The sequence below is a fragment of the Astatotilapia calliptera genome, chromosome 7, assembly GCF_900246225.1.
Source record: "Astatotilapia calliptera chromosome 7, fAstCal1.2, whole genome shotgun sequence".
NCBI lineage: Eukaryota > Metazoa > Chordata > Actinopteri > Cichliformes > Cichlidae > Astatotilapia > Astatotilapia calliptera.
Genome location: NC_039308.1, coordinates 8,541,871 through 8,559,559, shown reverse-complemented (window position 1 = coordinate 8,559,559; position 17,689 = coordinate 8,541,871). Strand labels below are relative to the sequence as shown.

General features: G+C 37.4%; 1 protein-coding gene across 5 annotated transcripts; it reads right to left on the bottom strand.

The window, feature by feature from the left end:
• Window positions 1–3,131: 3,131 nt before the first annotated feature.
• Window positions 3,132–16,367, bottom strand: il6st (interleukin 6 cytokine family signal transduce). Of its 5 annotated transcripts, none has more exons than XM_026172863.1 (16): window positions 16,154–16,367; window positions 15,686–15,760; window positions 12,435–12,731; window positions 11,456–11,603; window positions 10,815–10,975; window positions 10,501–10,652; window positions 9,814–9,982; window positions 9,405–9,484; window positions 8,174–8,432; window positions 7,503–7,670; window positions 6,809–6,910; window positions 6,387–6,533; window positions 6,142–6,282; window positions 5,817–5,913; window positions 5,395–5,476; window positions 3,132–4,417 (listed from the first exon to the last, which is right to left on the bottom strand). In XM_026172863.1, the coding sequence occupies exons 2-16, from the start codon at window positions 15,747–15,749 to the stop codon at window positions 3,803–3,805; spliced, it is 2,682 nt and encodes an 893-aa protein (XP_026028648.1). In that variant the 5' UTR covers window positions 15,750–15,760; window positions 16,154–16,367; the 3' UTR covers window positions 3,132–3,802. The 5 variants fall into 5 exon arrangements, with proteins under 5 accessions (XP_026028648.1, XP_026028647.1, XP_026028646.1 ...); XM_026172862.1 differs by having other exon boundaries at window positions 12,435–12,734; window positions 16,257–16,367; XM_026172861.1 differs by having other exon boundaries at window positions 12,435–12,734; window positions 16,271–16,367.
• Between the last annotated feature and the right edge of the window lie 1,322 nt (window positions 16,368–17,689).

Sequence of the window (17,689 nt, the reverse complement as noted above, 5' to 3'; positions counted from 1 at the left end):
CTCTGCCTCAAGCCTTGGTTTTTTCATGCTCCTGATCAGTCCTCAGCTGAGCAACACTCCTGTCACAATTGTAGCAGCTCCCCCACAAATTATTTTTCTTGTGGCATCTGACAGTAGACTCATCTCTGTGCTTGTCCTGCTAGACCTCAGTGCAGCAATACTGTTGACCAGAATATTCTATTAGAACGAATAGAGCATGCTGTAGGTATTACAGGGACTGCGCTGCAGTGGTTTGTATCATATCTATCTAATCTCCAAATTTTTTCATGTAAATGGAGAGTACTCTTCACATACTAAGGTTAATTATGGAGTTACACAGGGCTCAGTGTTAGGACCAATTCTGTTTCTGCTTCACTTAGGCAGAATCATCAGAAGATGGCATACATTTTCACTGCAATGCAGATGACACAAAACTTTATCTATCTATGAGGCCAGATAACACACACCAATTAGTTAAACTGCAGGAATATCTTAAAGATATTCCTGCAGTTTAACTAGCGTTTAACTAGCGTTTTAACTAGCGTTTAAAGCGTGGAAGTACTGACCTTACTTTGAGTTTGATTCCATAAAAAGTGACAAAAACATTAGCGTCCGTTGTGCGTGGGAAGAAAACTTCTTTTTACAGCAAAAAAACCCCTAAACAAGCACCGAGTGCACAACGACGTAATGGGAAATTCAGAGAAACTCACGGATTCTTCAACTGACTGCTGCAGCACACCTGCACCAGAGCACACCTCCGCCTACCCCACTCCTGCTTTACAGGTGAAAATAGAGCAACAGAACAGCTAGTCTTTGATTTTATTTATGTTCTGCTGTGTTTTACTTGCATCTATTTGAAAGACTGAGTGTAAACACAAAAAATATTTTATTTTATGTGCTGGAATGTGCAGAAAATAGGTTTAAATGTTAAACTAATTTAAGTCAGAGAATGTTGCATATAATTAAATTTTTGCTTGATGCATATAGGGAGTGCAGAATTATTAGGCAAGTTGTATTTTTGAGGAATAATTTTATTATTGAACAACAACCATGTTCTCAATGAACCCAAAAAACCCATTAATATCAAAGCTGAATGTTTTTGGAAGTAGTTTTTAGTTTGTTTTTAGTTTTAGCTATTTTAGGGGGATATCTGTGTGTGCAGGTGACTATTACTGTGCATAATTATTAGGCAACTTAACAAAAAACAAATATATACCCATTTCAATTATTTATTTTTACCAGTGAAACCAATATAACATCTCCACATTCACAAATATACATTTCTGACATTCAAAAACAAAACAAAAACAAATCGGCGACCAATATAGCCACCTTTCTTTGCAAGGACACTCAAAAGCCTGCCATCCATGGATTCTGTCAGTGTTTTGATCTGTTCACTATCAACATTGCGTGCAGCAGCAACCACAGCCTCCCAGACACTGTTCAGAGAGGTGTACTGTTTTCCCTCCTTGTAAATCTCACATTTGATGATGGACCACAGGTTCTCAATGGGGATCAGATCAGGTGAACAAGGTGGCCATGTCATTAGTTTTTCTTCTTTTATACCCTTTCTTGCCAGCCACGCTGTGGAGTACTTGGACGCGTGTGATGGAGCATTGTCCTGCATGAAAATCATGTTTTTCTTGAAGGATGCAGACTTCTTCCTGTACCACTGCTTGAAGAAGGTGTCTTCCAGAAACTGGCAGTAGGACTGGGAGTTGAGCTTGACTCCATCCTCAACCCGAAAAGGCCCCACAAGCTCATCTTTGATGATACCAGCCCTAACCAGTACTCCACCTCCACCTTGCTGGCGTCTGAGTCGGACTGGAGCTCTCTGCCCTTTACCAATCCAGCCACGGGCCCATCCATCTGGCCCATCAAGACTCACTCTCATTTCATCAGTCCATAAAACCTTAGAAAAACCAGTCTTGAGATATTTCTTGGCCCAGTCTTGACGTTTCAGCTTGTGTGTCTTGTTCAGTGGTGGTCGTCTTTCAGCCTTTCTTACCTTGGCCATGTCTCTGAGTATTGCACACCTTGTGCTTTTGGGCACTCCAGTGATGTTGCAGCTCTGAAATATGGCCAAACTGGTGGCAAGTGGCATCTTGGCAGCTGCACGCTTGACTTTTCTCAGTTCATGGGCAGTTATTTTGCACCTTGGCTTTTCCACACGCTTCTTGCGACCCTGTTGACTATTTTGAATGAAACGCTTGATTGTTCGATGATCACGCTTCAGAAGCTTTGCAGTTTTGAGACTGCTGCATCCCTCTGCAAGATATCTCACTATTTTTGACTTTTCTGAGCCTGTCAAGTCCTTCTTTTGACCCATTTTGCCAAAGAAAAGGAAAAGTAAGACAACATGCATGAAGAGGATGATGTGGACAAAATACTCATTTGCCTAATAATTCTGCACTCCCTCTAAAGTTAAAAGATTAAAACTGATAAAACAAGTTTAAAAAAAGAGACTTTGCCATTTGATTACATTTTGTATGATGGATTATACAGAAAAAGTAGAATTGGGCTGAAAGACCTTTCGCTTTATCACCTATTCAGGTTGTAAATCGTGTTTTTAAAAAGTAACTAAGTAACTAATTACTTTTGAAAATAAGTAATCAGTAAACTGGATTGCTTTTTTTGGGGAAGTAATCAGTAATTAGTTACTGATTACTTTTTTCAACTAACTTGACCAACACTGCATATACCATATACACCTGATTATTGGAGTGCTGCAGAAATAGTTAATGAAAGGTTCTCCTTGCTCCACAGAGCAACGCTGAAATTCTGTCAGAGTGCCCATTAGGTTTTTAGTCACCTCCTTGACTAAGGTCCTTCTAGGATGATCACTCATATTAGGAAGTGTCCTGGTGTCCACAAACTTGTCTCACTGGGACTTCCAACATTTATAAAATGTAGATATAAATGTAAAGTTAGATTACTGGCTCCACTATATGCTGTCAATGTTCTACTTCCAGTGCAGCAGGAGGCAAGTAGTCAGCAAGAAACTCTGGAAGAGAGAATCCAGTTTCCTTCATCTCAGAATGTACCCCATAAGCAAGCAATTAGGCATCTCCCAGGTTACTTACGTGTGACTCAAAGCAGTTCATTGGAATGTCTAGCAAAAATAAAAAAAACGAAGCTTACTGACTTCCCTTCATGTTTTATTGTTAAGCTTTAGCATGGTGACATTTGAAAAAGAAATACAATCAGCAGTGATTGATCAGAGCTGAAGCAATGCTGTTTATGACCACACGGTATTCCAAATTGTTTTAACATTGTGATACAACAAATTAAGATATAATGCTTGCTTTGACACAGCCTTAGGTGAGAAAACACATCTTCCAACAACATCTGGAATTAACATTAGGAAAACTGAAAAACAACAGTTTCAACATTTTAAGAGCTTCATGGTGCCTTTAATAAATGCAATAAAAACATAAGACTTTACATTCAGCTATAAACTGTCACTTAAAAATTAAAATTCAAGTGAGATTAAGGACATTAGGCTGCACTGAGCAGTCTGGCATGCCATTAGCAGTTTATGTTAGTATAAAATTGTATTTCGTCATTATGTTGAAGATGTTGTTTTATTTACAAAGAACTGGCTATGTAATTTTTCCTTGTGAGAGTAAAGCGTGCAAACGACAACCGCAAGCTCTAATTCACATTACTCTTTACAGTGTAATATAATGGGACTATTTACATTTGATTAAGTGCAAAAGATATACTGGGATTTGTTCAATACTTTAAATAAACACCCAGGACTAACAAAGGCACAAGACCACATATGTAGGTGATGCATGTATCAGACGAGCCATCTGAGTTCTTACTGTGGCCTGTAGCCACCCAGCTGAGGCATGTAGCTGGAGACCGGTGCTGGTATCCAGTCATCAGATTGGCAATCTGCAGGTGCTGTGTGTTCAGTGTCTTCTTCCAGGGGACAGAAGTCCAGCACCTCTTGCTGCTCCATCTCCAACGGGTTGAAGTCATTACTGTCGGTGGCATTTTCATTCCCTGCATTGTGAGTAAAGCAGGGCTGTCTCAGGAAACACTGTCTGCTGCCCTCCTGCACCATGGTGTCATGGTTCTCTTCACAGTCCAGCAGTGGCTGTGTGGACTCAGACCGTGAAAAAATGGACTGCTGGGGCAGAGAGCTTGGGTTCTGGCCCTTGTAACCACTGGAGGCGACTACAGAGGAGTACTGAATAGTGCTGGCCGTGGTGTCAGCCATATCACCACCCTCATCACTGTCAGACACACTCTGTCGAGGTGAGGACATGCAGGAGGAGCCACCGATTCCACTGCTGTGCTCCTCAGACAGATACTTGTCCTTTTTCAGAGGCAGACTTGCCTTGTCCTCCTCAAATACACACTTTGCATCACAAACATCCACATTAAGCACACTGATGCCAGATAGACAGTTCTCTCTTGGTGCCTCTGCCTGTAGAAAAAGAAAGCAAAAGAGAAATGCATCTGATTAAATACAAAACGGGACAGTATTAAGCTATCTACAGATAAAGACATATTAGACATATTAGTCAGTTTTAAAGCCTAATTTTGCCGTGCCACTGTAACTCAGTGCTTCAGCAGGCATCCACATGCCACTTGGCCAAAGTACAGCCCAGGTTCGAGTTCAAACCGTGGCCCTTTGCTGCAAGTTTTCCCCCTCCCTCACCACTTTCTTCTCTATCTGCACTGCTCCACTATCCAATAGAGGCAAAAATGTTTCAATAAAAAAAAGCTTGTTAGTTTGACACCTCTGTGCTTCCTCTCCTATGAAAGGGATTTGTAAATTAGGACACTATTAATGGGGTAATTCTTTTAGTCACTGGACCTCTCTGAAAGCTGTACCTGCAATGCTTTCAGCTGACATTTTATGCATGACACGAAACATGGAAGACAGTTCTTCACTCAGTACTCTGACCTTGTTGTATGAGGCAAGTGTCATTAGCTAACAGAAATGTCTATGCAGTGATGACAAACAGGGTTGAGAATGAGCAATCTGCTTTATGCAAGCAATCATTTGTGCTATGTCCTGGTGGTTTAATATTTTTTTTATTACCATTATTCTGGTCATGCTGACACACTAATGCAGGGGTGTCAAACTCAAATACACAGTGGGCCAAAATTCAAAACTGGAACAAAGTCGCGGGCTAACGTTAATATTTATTGAAAGATATTTATTCCTCCAGATATAAGAATGAATCTTTTCTTATGGACTCAAACACGTTTTGCTGAAAAACTGAATATGGAACAAACAAAGCTTAATACTAAACAATATATATATTAGCTGTATAATACCAGTAGGCCAGCTCTAATAGTAATTTGGTATGGCTTCGCCAAATTTGGCCTGCAGCCTAATTACATTTGGCCCGCGGGCCAGAGTTTGACACCTATGCACTAATGTGAAACTCTTACTTTCAAAGGATAATCTGGAGACCAGTTTCCAATGGTGCTATCTCCGGGATTTGGAATCTGAGGCCAAAAGTTGTCCTTGATCCTGTAGAAAAGAAAAAAACAAAACATACTTATATAGAAAAATACAATAACTCCAAAAATATTGAAATCACAGTTTCAGTGGAGCTATTATGATGAATATTGTGTATGAAGTAATGAATGTTTACAATTTTTAAGATTGGTATGCTCAAAATAAACTAGTATTATGTGCCTCATCCAATGACTAAAGTGCTGTACACCCAAAGGCACGTTAAAATGCCTGCAGTCTTGGAAAAGGTAAGATGCAACAAAGAGTAAATGGAAACCCTAGATGTACGTGTTCAGTTTACAGCCATTCACTGAGAGGCGGTAAACATCCCAAGAGATATTTATGGGTAACTTACACATCTTTTTTGCAGAAACAGAGCAGCATGGTCATGAGAACAACAAACAGAAACCCAAGGCTCACTCCTACCACAATGCCTTCAATTTCTCCTGGTGCTGTGAGGTGAAAAAGATATATAGATAAGACAAAGGGTTAACAGCAATTCAAAAACCAATGGTAAAAATCTAAACTTCAATTAGCCTCTCATCCAAGACGCTCCAGTAGCCTTCTTTTCAATCTCTCAAGATTACAACACCTCGATTGACTGAGACCCTACACAGACACTTTGGAAAAGGTAAAACTGACTTTGTGACATTTCTCAACTAGTTGGATCATGTACTGACCATATTTCAGAGTAGTGAACGAGTGGTTAGAGCCATTGACTGAGCCTCTGATAGTTGAAGCCTTTATCCAAATGTCATACTTTGTGTTGCGTGATAATGATGTCAAAATGTATGAGGTGGTGTTAGCTGGCACAGTTATGCCTGCAAGAAAGAACAACAGAAATCAAAGGTTAGCCTGGCAATTGAGTGTTTTCATTTTAAAAAGCTAACCTAACAGTTCAGCACAACATGGAACCAGTAGATACCACGAGTTTCAGTCCCACTTCGATAGTATATTGTGTAGTTTGTGATGAAGCCGCGTCGTTTTATCAGAGGAATCTCATCCCACTCCAGCTTGGCTGTGTAACATCCTGGGTCACCACTCAGGTTAACAATAGGGCCTTGTGATGGAACTGTACAAAAAAATAAAAATAACAACAAACTGACTTTAAGAACATCTCTGTGGAAATAACTGATAGACAATATATAACTTGTCAAATGATTAATATAAAAATTTTGCATAGAATCATCAAATGCATTCTATACAATCTCGTTAAAATGACATTATAACGGTTATGGCGTTAACATCAATTTTACGAGATTAACAGCATTATTCAAATTATAATATCCACAACAATTCAAAATACAATGGTTTACTATTGATTAATTGACAAGTATGATCTCTTACCTCCTTGTTCAAAATAGGCTCGTTCAAGGACTGGCTTCCCAACCAGTTTGCCATATATAGGGTACACTGATATTCTGTATTGAACAAATTGCTTAAGGTCCCCTAGATTTGACATCAAGGTTAAAAAAGGGGGGAAAAGCACTCTTTAATTAATAGCAATCTTATACAACATGCAGTTAGAGTAAAGCAACAGAAGCTATTAGTATTAGCAGCCATAGTAAAAGTTAACTTAAAGGTTTTGCTTTAAGATCCGCTGCAGTGTATGCAAAATATATTAATTCCTTGTTACAAGAGAATACTTTCTTGCTTTAACAAGGTTGTATTAAAGTCACTATAACATATTTATCATTTGTGTTGCTTATCAATAAGAAACTTGACTCTTTATAACGCCATATCATTATCATTAAACAATGAAATCAGAGACTAGCTTTTTGACTCCACCTTTTTATCGCTTTTTAAAAAGATCTACCTAAAGTGCCATCTGCACAGTACAGTCAGTCTCCTCTTTATGACAGCTCAAACTAAACAACAGCTTCAACAACAGCCATGACACGAGAGAGATTTTATGATGGGTGCCATATGCCTTTAAACAACTAAATGAACATTCTCCAAACGTGGTTATTCCATATTTCTTCAAGAGGGTTGTACAACAACTTTTTGTTTCCTAAACCCTCAGAAAAACAGAAAAAAATACCTTTAATTGCAGTGTAGTTTGTTTTTCCATTTTCCCTCTGCCAGTTTCTCTCACCATCACTGACCCATTCCACCACATACTCGGACACTGTTCTGTTAGGGGGTTTCCATGAAAGAAACAGCTGACCGTTATGGGACTGTACCTCCGTTTTTTCCACTGCAGGAGGTTCTGTAACAGACACACACACACATGAAATAACAAATATAACCATAGCCCAATTTGTCATACATTGGGTCTTGATTTGGACCAGACTTAGTGAATAAACTACATTTAGTAAATTATAAAACTCATCTGACCTCGAGTTAAAACCTGCTAAGAACTTTGAGTTAAAGTTCTGAAATTATCTACTATGTGTATACTAGGCATATAATCATACATTACTCACACCACTATACTGATTCTGTTAACTGCAGTTTTATACCTGGGGCTTCGCAAACAGCTGAGAGTTAAAAATTATGATCATAAACCACATGGCATCCTGGTTCATGGTTGCTGCTGGGTCCCTTTGGATACCATCGTACGTCTCTGTTACTGTTACTTATTAATCAAGAACATTCTAATTTGTGTGTGTGATTTTATGCTGAAAATATTATCTGGACTGCTTTAGATTATATGTCACAGTTGTGTCTAAATGTCACGCCTGTAAATTCAAGGTCAACATGGACACTTACCCCGTGTTTTGCGGGAAATGATCAACTTTGCCTGAGGAGATGCCCCCACAGAATTTATGGCTGTGACATACACGGTCACAGACTCCTCATCATCCAAGGTAATCGTTTTTAGTGGAGTGATCTGTTTTTTACTTGAGCTGCCATCTGTCAGACTTCTGTTCACTGGAATAATCTCCCAAGTTCCATTCCTGATACTATCCTTTTGTTTCTCAATCATTATGTTAAATCTTCTTATCCTCCCATTGGAAAACTCTGGATCCTGGATGAGCAAAGTTGCAGACAGTATGCAGACAGTTCTCATTATTACACAAAAACAACCAACATGACTGCTAGCATAAATGCTAAAAAAACCCCCAAAATGCCAGTGTGTCTATGAAACAAAATTATTTATGTTATTTATCACACTGAACAGTGTGTTCAATAGAGCCCGACAGATAAATCTGTGGGGCCAATATATTGGCTGATATTAGTTACTTGCCAAAATTTTGGTATAGCCACAAATATCAAATTATGCCTTAAAAAATAAACAAGAGATGAGAGAAACACCCTTTATCTATGTTAACACTGTTGATGTTACAATATGTAACTTGCCTGTTAGTAGCATATATTTGAAAAGCAAACATATGCAATTACAACAACTGGTGCAAAGTGCAAATCTACAACTTGGTGTGACAATAAAATAAGATGATTTTTAAACTGGATTGTTATATTATCCGAATAAGGCTATACATAAAAATTAAGGAAATCTTTAGTGTGTCTGAAAGAAAAGAACAAATATTATTAAATGACCTCTCGTATTCCAATTTTTAAATCTGTTATTCAAACCATTGACTATATCCAGGACTATATCGCAATCTGTCCAACTCATTCATTCTATTCTGTTAAAATTTTATTGATCTAGCCATTCATCAAACTGCTTGCTATAATGAATAAAATATTTTAACTATAATTAACTATACTGAAGACTATGAAAATAGTCTATGACAGTCTGTTCTAACATGTTGGCTGTGGTGAGTTAGGGTTGGCAGCAATAGTTCCTTTTGTTTGTGTTTTTAACTGGTTCAGTTCAGTTAAAAATGTATCTAAATGTTTTGGTCCATCTGTAGAATGTCTATCATTTATGTTAAACCTTTCATGTCAAATAAATTCTAATGCTTTGTGCTTATGACAACAGGAGTATTGTTAGATAAAACTGTTTTTAAATGTTAAATTGAATGTGATGGAAATTTACCTTACAAATGAACTCAATTTGTCGTTTATTTAGGCCTTCCTCCGACGTGATTATCCATACATCTGGTTTACTTTTTGGTACTAGGTAAAAGAAAAAGAACAGAATATTAAATCTTTTAGTTTATCAAAAGGACAAAAGAACCCGTAAACACATGGGTGGACAATGTATGCAGTTTCACAGGTTCAGTAAATCTTCTCACTGCCAGAGGTTTTTATTTTCAATCTTTATGCTTTTGGATACAAAAAGCTCTTGAGGACTTCAGAGTCTGAATAGTTTATTCATCGTGTATAACATAGTATTAAGTGAACAATTTATTAATCATAACTGTGCTAATTGTCTGTAGCAAAATATTTCATTTGATGAAATGCTTTTACTGAAACTAGTCCGAACTGGAATTCATAATACTCACAATCCTCTGGTGTTCTCTCGGTAACGTTGCTACTCCAGTCACTCCAGTAACCACAGTGCTTGTTATTATTATTATATTTGCACCGTACCTGAGTGACATAAACTGTGTCTGGTTGCAGGTTCTGGAGTCTAAAGGACTGTATATACCTCGAAGTGTCTGCCAGAGGTACCTAAAAACATAAACCATATGTCACTTAAAAATAAAACAAGAGTTAATATGTACCAGTCTGAGAAGAATCACATTTAAAATATTAAGACTCTAAGATTTCAGCAAATACAGGACCCTCTTGCTTTGAGGCAACAGTACTAACCACAGAGCCACTGTGTTACCATTTGAGCACCTTGAGCAAGTGCTACAAAGATAAAATGGTGTACACACTGTACAGGGACACTGTAGAAGGTTGTATAGAACACAAAAAAACATATTACTGTGCTAAAGTAAACCTTCATTCTCAATCACTCTCAAGAGCTTTGTGGAGAACAGATTCAACATGTCATGAAACTAAATCAGATTTTCTTAAAATTGTCAGTAATACAATTTCTGCAGATTTGTTCATTAATACATAACACAACACTGGAATCTTAACTGATTTACAGGTTTACACAATAGTTTGAATCTTTTAGAAATATGGTAATATTGTCTTTTACAATGGCAATTTTTGATGGAAGGGTATACAAACATACTTACATAAAACCACTTTTGAGATCCCAATGGGCAGAATCTAATTTCATATATCGTTTCCAGATAACTTTTATCAATAGAAGAATTCCAGCTCATCACAAGGGAGGTGGGAAAAACTGCCTCTGAAATGACTGCGACGGATGGAGGCTTTGTTTTTACTGTCACACACACACACACACACACACACACACACACACACACACACACACACAGAGAATTCAAGACAATCAACATCACTTAATCTGAATATACGTTTTAGACTACTGGCTCAGAACATGCAAATATGTTAAACATAATAATCAAATGTACTATTTACTTACCAAAGCAATTAGCAAGCTTTATCAGATGTTCAGACTCTTCTTTTCCAAGTTCATTTTGTGCCACCACCCAAATCTCCAGTTCCATATGATGAGGAAAGAGATTCAGATCCACTGTGGTTTTGTTTACTGGCCCTAATATTGATGCAGTATAAATTTTATCACTAAAAAAAGAAGTAGAAGACAATTTACTTGACAGTAAAACCTACACAAAGCTTGACAACTGGTATTCATTACTAGTTTAAAAAGTCACATTACATTTAGGTGGCATAATGGTGCAAAGATTTGCACAATCAGGGTATGCATGGTCTCTTTGCCCCTGCATGGGTTCTCTTGAGGTACTCTAGCTTCCTCCCACAGTCCAAACACATGCATGTTAGATTAAGTGGTCAGGATAAATTACCCCCTATGTGTCAAGGTGCCCATGTTTCGTGTGTTCATATTTGATTGTGGCCGTGTGGCTATACAACTTGACACTGACAGACATTACATGTTTAAATTGTCCATACCAGGAACATAAAAATGTAATACAACACTACTGTGATGAGCTGGCTTTAACATACAGCTTGACTTAGTTTCACCATAATGAATGAAAAACAGAATTGTAAACAAAAAAAGTAATGATTCATGAAGCGTGTACTCACCCCGTTTGTCTAATAAACAGTGTATAATTTGTAGGGACAGCTTCCGTTTGATGTCCTACTGCTTCCCACTGACATTTGATGTTTGATGAGATAGTGTCGCTCTCCTGAACTGCTATACAGGACAGATTCTTTGGCTTCTCCGGGCGATCTGATATTTAAACAAAACAAAAACTAAACTCACAAAGTTTATCTCTGCATGCCACAAAATTACAATTTTCAGTGCATTTTTTCTGTATCATTATCAGGTGGTTTATATATATATATTAAATTTAAATTCAGCTTACAAATGAGGACAAAATAATTACCCCTTTATGAAATTCAAAGTTTTTATCAAAGTTTTGCTGTTTGCTTTTTAACAGAGAAAGGGATTTTCAACATAGTATTTCTTAACAGACTAGTTTTATTTAGAAAACAGCATTAAGTATTTATATTAGCCCACAATAAGAAGTATTTCACCCCCCAAAAATAAATAAATACTGGCAACGGCCAGTGGTACCCTTCAGCCTCCAGATACATCTATGGTATCAACGTTTCTCCCATTTTAAACACTACAGCCAGATGAACATTTTTGGCATTTCCTTGCCTGTATGATTCAACATACATCAAGACAACACTACAGGCTGTTTTCTCCAAAAAATGATACACAATTGACTAATAGCATCAGGGTTAATCATTTTAACCCTGGTATTAGTTTGTCTTAACTAATTTTGTTTCTGTGTGCAAAGTAAAATAATATAGATATCCAAAATAAAACCAAGATATTTGGAAAAGCTGTGTTTCACAGCACTTGGAAAATACTTGAATACTTGAAAATTAAATTTTCATAGGGGGGCTAATAATTCTGTCATCATATACTATTGGAAACACAGAAAGGAAAACAAACTACTGTTATCACAACCGATCGAGAAAAAAAAAGAGTTATAGCTGCATTTGGGTAAAAACAGCAATAGATTTTCAAGTTATGACAATAAGAACTTACAGCCTTTCCTCAGCCAAATCCCATGAGTAAATTTGCCCCTGTTTAGGACAACATAGTGTGACTCTGTCTTGCAGCTGCAAAATAACCATTCAGACTTTTCACTTCTGATGGTGACAGTGACATTAAGTGCTGAACTGTTGATCTTGATGTAATGTTCTTTGGGTATAATTTCAGAAAGCTTCCAGTAGAGATCATCTGCTGTGACTTCAGTTGTGTTGTTGATCATGCAGATAGCTGTCAAGTTAGACCCAATCTGAACCACTGGAGACTGTGGGGCTATCACCAAATGATAGTCGTCTTCTGAAGGTCAAAACAAAAAACCAAACACACACACAAAAAAAAAGTAAACCCACATGCAGAGTAAAACTCAGAAAAATATAGCTGATGAGCACTGTGCTTGTGTCAGCAACAAGATTATTAATACATTTCTGTGAGTCTGAGCCATCAAATTACCCACAGTTCCTGTCACAGTCTAAGCAATACAACCACAATAGGAACATCTGCTGCTAAGTGTGATGAGACGTGACCACATTCCTCTTTTTAATGCAACATTAAACTCCGCCTGTCACGGCAACATGGACACACATGGTGTCCATGGTTATACCAAGTCAGAAAAATAATCATCTTTTACACTAGTTACAGTACAGCACAATGTCTTTACAGTCATTACATAATTAACATTGCAGTTACAATTTCCCAACTTTTGGGATATATAAGGTTGAGGTGGAGGTGGGCATAGCTAAAACGTTGTGCTCATCATGCTGGCTTGTAACTAGCTTCCCTGAAACAGAGAAAGCTGGAGGGATTCTGATGGCCCCCAAACATCTGTACATATGAAGTACAGATGTACAAATTATTTAACCTTTACCATAAATGCTTATTTTTTTTGCGCATCATTCACGCTTACGTTTGAAATCATCAAACAAACTGTATTTTAAACAAAGAAAACCCAGGTAAATACAAAATTGATTTTGTAAATTATTTGAATTATAAAGGAAATAAAGATATCAAAACCAACAAGGCCCTATGTGAAAAGGTAATTGCCTACGAACCTAATAGCTACCTGTGCCACCATTGGGAGGAAGAACTTCAATATAATGTTTGCACTATCTCAGTTCTTGATAAATTATGAATTAACTGTGATTAATCATATGTTTCAGAAAGCTGAGTTTAATTTCGGTGGTCACACCCAGATCGATAAAAACCAACAAAAATAGAACTTGTTTGACAGAGCGAGGCAGGCTAAAAGATCTCAAAACAAAGCAAAAATGTCAGAAATCAGGAAGGGGCCATATTCATTCTCAGAGAATTGTAATTCTTTAGGTAGTGAAGCTAGTCTTCCCTAATCATTTGGGAAGCATTAGCTGCCAAATCTGCTGCCAATTTACAAAGACAATAGGAAGAGCTTTAACCATCACTTCATTTCAAAGGTAGAGGTGGAGTAAGAAACCATCAATTTTCTTCTGGAAAGAATAACATACAGAAACTGAGCAGAAAAACAATGATATGACAGACAAAATTGATACCAACAAACACAACAGACACAAGGCTGGAGAAAAACGACAGACAAAAAAGAAACATCTCTTTTGAGGTGTCATCACAGACAGCCATGTGTCTGTAGTAGGTAGCAAACTATCATTAATTTCTTCATGCAAAAATAAATAAACAAATAAACCGACTGATCAAGATTTTTTTTTACTAATTAATTTTAGGTCCTGTTAGGTCTCACACTGCTCTTCTGTCTATCTCTCCTTTCCATATGCTGCTCCCCTGAGCTTGTCTGTTTCAATATCAACTGCATGTGCTTTTTCTCACTTGTCCTTACTAACCATATGTAATAAAAAAAAATTTGTAAAACTATATATGTGTTGTATTTTCAACTTTAACTTTTTAATTAGAATTCTCTGTCCAGAGGCCTGCTCTTTTTTTTCTTTAAATCACCTCAATTCTTCAATTTTGAAAAGTACAGTTTATCTCAGCCTTTACAAAAAAGGCCTGCAGAGGTAAAGTTAAAACAAAACACTTCATTTGCATTTTGAACTGGTACACAATGTCAATGACAAAACACTGTTTCCACTCTCACATTAGTTGGATAGAACCAGTGTCTAGATGACTAATTAGATAATTCATTCAAATAAAGCCAGTGTTACATGTAGCACAACTGCTCAGAACTGATTCTGAGTCTATTTTTTGTATGATTTGGCTTGCCTCAGCCTTTCTGTCCTGTTTCCCTCCTTAAATGTGGCTTATTGATTGTGACCATTACTGATGAGGTTTCAGCAAATAGTAGATTGATCACCTGATCAGGTCTTTGCTGGATTTTGTTTCTTCTATTTTTAAGGAAATAATTTTAAAACACTCTTCAATTACTGTAGATAGTGTTTTAGGACTGTCACTTCTTTTGTCCTCCACTGTCCACCAACCTGGCAACTTAAAATAGGCTCTTTGCTAAGTTGTCTGTTATGTGTAGACAACACTAAGTTAGGTGCCTTTTTATATTTGAATGATTTAGTGTTAAGGGTCTTAACAAAGAAAAGAAACAACCCTCTTATGATAATGGCCAGGAACAAAGACTGGACTGAAAATGAAAGTGAAATGAGTGGGGGGGGAAGCAGCCAGTGCTTAGGGAAAACTGTAAAAGACCATCAGAAAGCCAGGGGAACTAATGCTTAAAGATATGTCAATAAAAATGAGTACAAAATCTGGTTCTCTAGAACCACAATATAAAGAAATAAGCAATGAATCAAGATTATTCGCTCTATCACCGCCACAAAACACACATGCTAGGACACAAGGAATCAGATGAGAAAGCTCTATTTTGTGCATCATCTTTGCAGCACTAAAGAAAGGCTTTTATTAGGTAACAACTGCATCACCTCTAAAATAACCCTTTGGTCCACATCTCACATGAAGCTGCATCGCCGTTTTCCCTTTGACAGATAATAATTCTCAAATATGTAATCAGCAATGTTTACTAGTACTTGTATTTATTACTGAGCTGATATCAATTCAGCCAGTATTTTTTACTCACAATTGAATTACCTTACCTTGAACGTGGTAAAATATGCTTAAAAAAACCTTCTGAAAGTGTGTTATTATACCCACACTGGGGCAGCAGGAAATATGACACTAAAAATGTTGTCAAAAACAATCTACATTCTGAGTGTCCATTTTGATTCATTCTTGCGTGTATACTAAAAGATAACACTCCCCAGTGACTAAAGATGAATTGTACTGTTGATGATACTGACCAGCAGCGAGAACAGAAGCCAGCCAAGCTAAAACCCACAGATGGAGCACAGCCGCAGAGACCATGATGACAACGACTATATAGAAAGACAAAAATAAATAAATAACACCAGTTAGGAAAGAATTGTATCTGTTTTGTTCCAAACACACAACTTCGCAGCTTGTTTTAGCATCATCGTATCGTACAGCGTTGAGTTAATTAAACTGAATAATCATTTACTGAGTTTTTCATACGTTTAGTAATAACTGTAATACCACAGTAATAACAGTAATAACTGTGATACTAATAATGTGGCAAAGACACTTAAATTTAGGATTTCATTACGATGCTACGAAACAGCAGCTAGCGTCGATGCTAGGAACCCATGTCCACGGCAGTCACGTCGCATTAGCCAACGAACTCACATTGTCATTCCTGCTAATTGTAGTGTTTCCACAAAAACAATCAAAAGAAATCGGTCATAACTTACGTAAAAGTTATCCGTTACTGTCCTTGTACAATGCTGGTTAGCCGCGTAGTATATTTATGTACACCCAGCAAGTGTCTAGACAACTTAAACAATTTTTAGATACCATTTCTCGCTCACCGTGCGTCTGGTTCTTGGTATAAGACCACCCACTTCCCGTCAAAGGTAAGCCTGTGTCGCAATAGGTTACGTAGCGGCGCTACTCATTAGCCGATCTCACAACGTCGTGATGGCCCTAAACCATTTCTGCTGTGTGTCTGCCATATTGACTAAGCGTTTTGATATCTGGTGAAGTGCACTCGTGACTAAATGCTGTTTGCTGATTTTACAGACAAACTGTCAATTAAACAACTTTGACGAATCGGAGACTTTTGCTGTGTGTGTTTGGTGGGACTTGCGCTCTTATTTCCCGTATGTCTCCGCCTTTCGCCTTCAGAACAAGAATACACAACATCAGGAATCCCTTGGCACTGACTTTAGCTACATGACAAAGCAGCATGATATTCCTGATCCGTTGGAAATTGGAATTAGTCACTCTTTGTTAGACCCTTGTCAAACAACAGGCTTTACATACTGTGCAAGGCATTGATGAGAAGTGTGGGGACAGCACATTAACATGCCTACGGACAGTTTCTAAAAGGAAGTACACTAATGTAAATAAAAGCAGAAGCTTATAATCATATGTTAAGAGCCTCCTTCTGCTTGCTGCAGAATCATTTACATTTACTTTTAATATTATATATGCAAATGATACAGTTTTATATGTAGTAAGAAGTTTTCATAGATTTTATCGATAGTTTTAATAAATGAATATTTAGAAGACGATAACTATAGACGAAGCTTTCAGGATATAAAAAAGGATACAAGTCTCTACTTGCCTTTCTACAAAATCGCTGCAGGGCACTGAAGCTGGTTTTATGATCCCGCAAACTTGGCCGTCCCCGTACACTTCTGACAGAAGCGGAATTTATGGTTAAGCAGGTAACCCATTTGCTGTCCACATCACTCCAGGGAGCTCGACCATAAAAGCAGCTTGATCGTGTATTGTCTGGGCATTGGCTGGGTCTTTTGTGGTGTTACTTGAAGAGACTGAGAGGGAAAAGATTAGAAATGAGTATCCTCACAATTTTTAGTGCTCAACAGAAGTTTTAAAAAAACAACTTAAATATTTTCCAAATCTCACTAGTGGTTATAAAACGCATTTTTTCTGTGGTTTTAATTATAATGCCCCAACAGGGACATTTTCAGGTAAAAGGTGGTCCTGCAGTTTGAGTGGGTATGGGCAACAGAGAACGGGGCAATGGTGACTAAGGTTAATGTACTACATTTATTTCATCTTGATATGCCATTGGACAGACAACAAAGAAAACAAACAAAAATCAGACCATGAGAAAAAAAAGAGCAATGGGAGAAATTTAAGAAAAAAATTACAATGGATCATTTTGAATATAAAGTTGAAATTAAGAGATTGCAGTTGTTGTTTCAAGACAAACTGTTTCCCCATGTGTATTTGTGTGTATTTTTGTTCTTGTGGAGTTG

Excerpts from the sequence above, each read along its gene's own strand:
- il6st (XM_026172862.1), bottom strand. The coding sequence starts at position 15,749 with ATGGTCTCTGCGGCTGTGCTCCATCTGTGGGTTTTAGCTTGGCTGGCT. Across the intron at positions 12,735-15,685 it reads GGCTTCTGTTCTCGCTGCTG|AAGACGACTATCATTTGGTG; the intron begins GTCAGTATCATC and ends TTTGACCTTCAG. Across the intron at positions 9,485-9,813 it reads CGAGAGAACACCAGAGGATT|TACCAAAAAGTAAACCAGAT; the intron begins GTGAGTATTATG and ends TCTTTTACCTAG.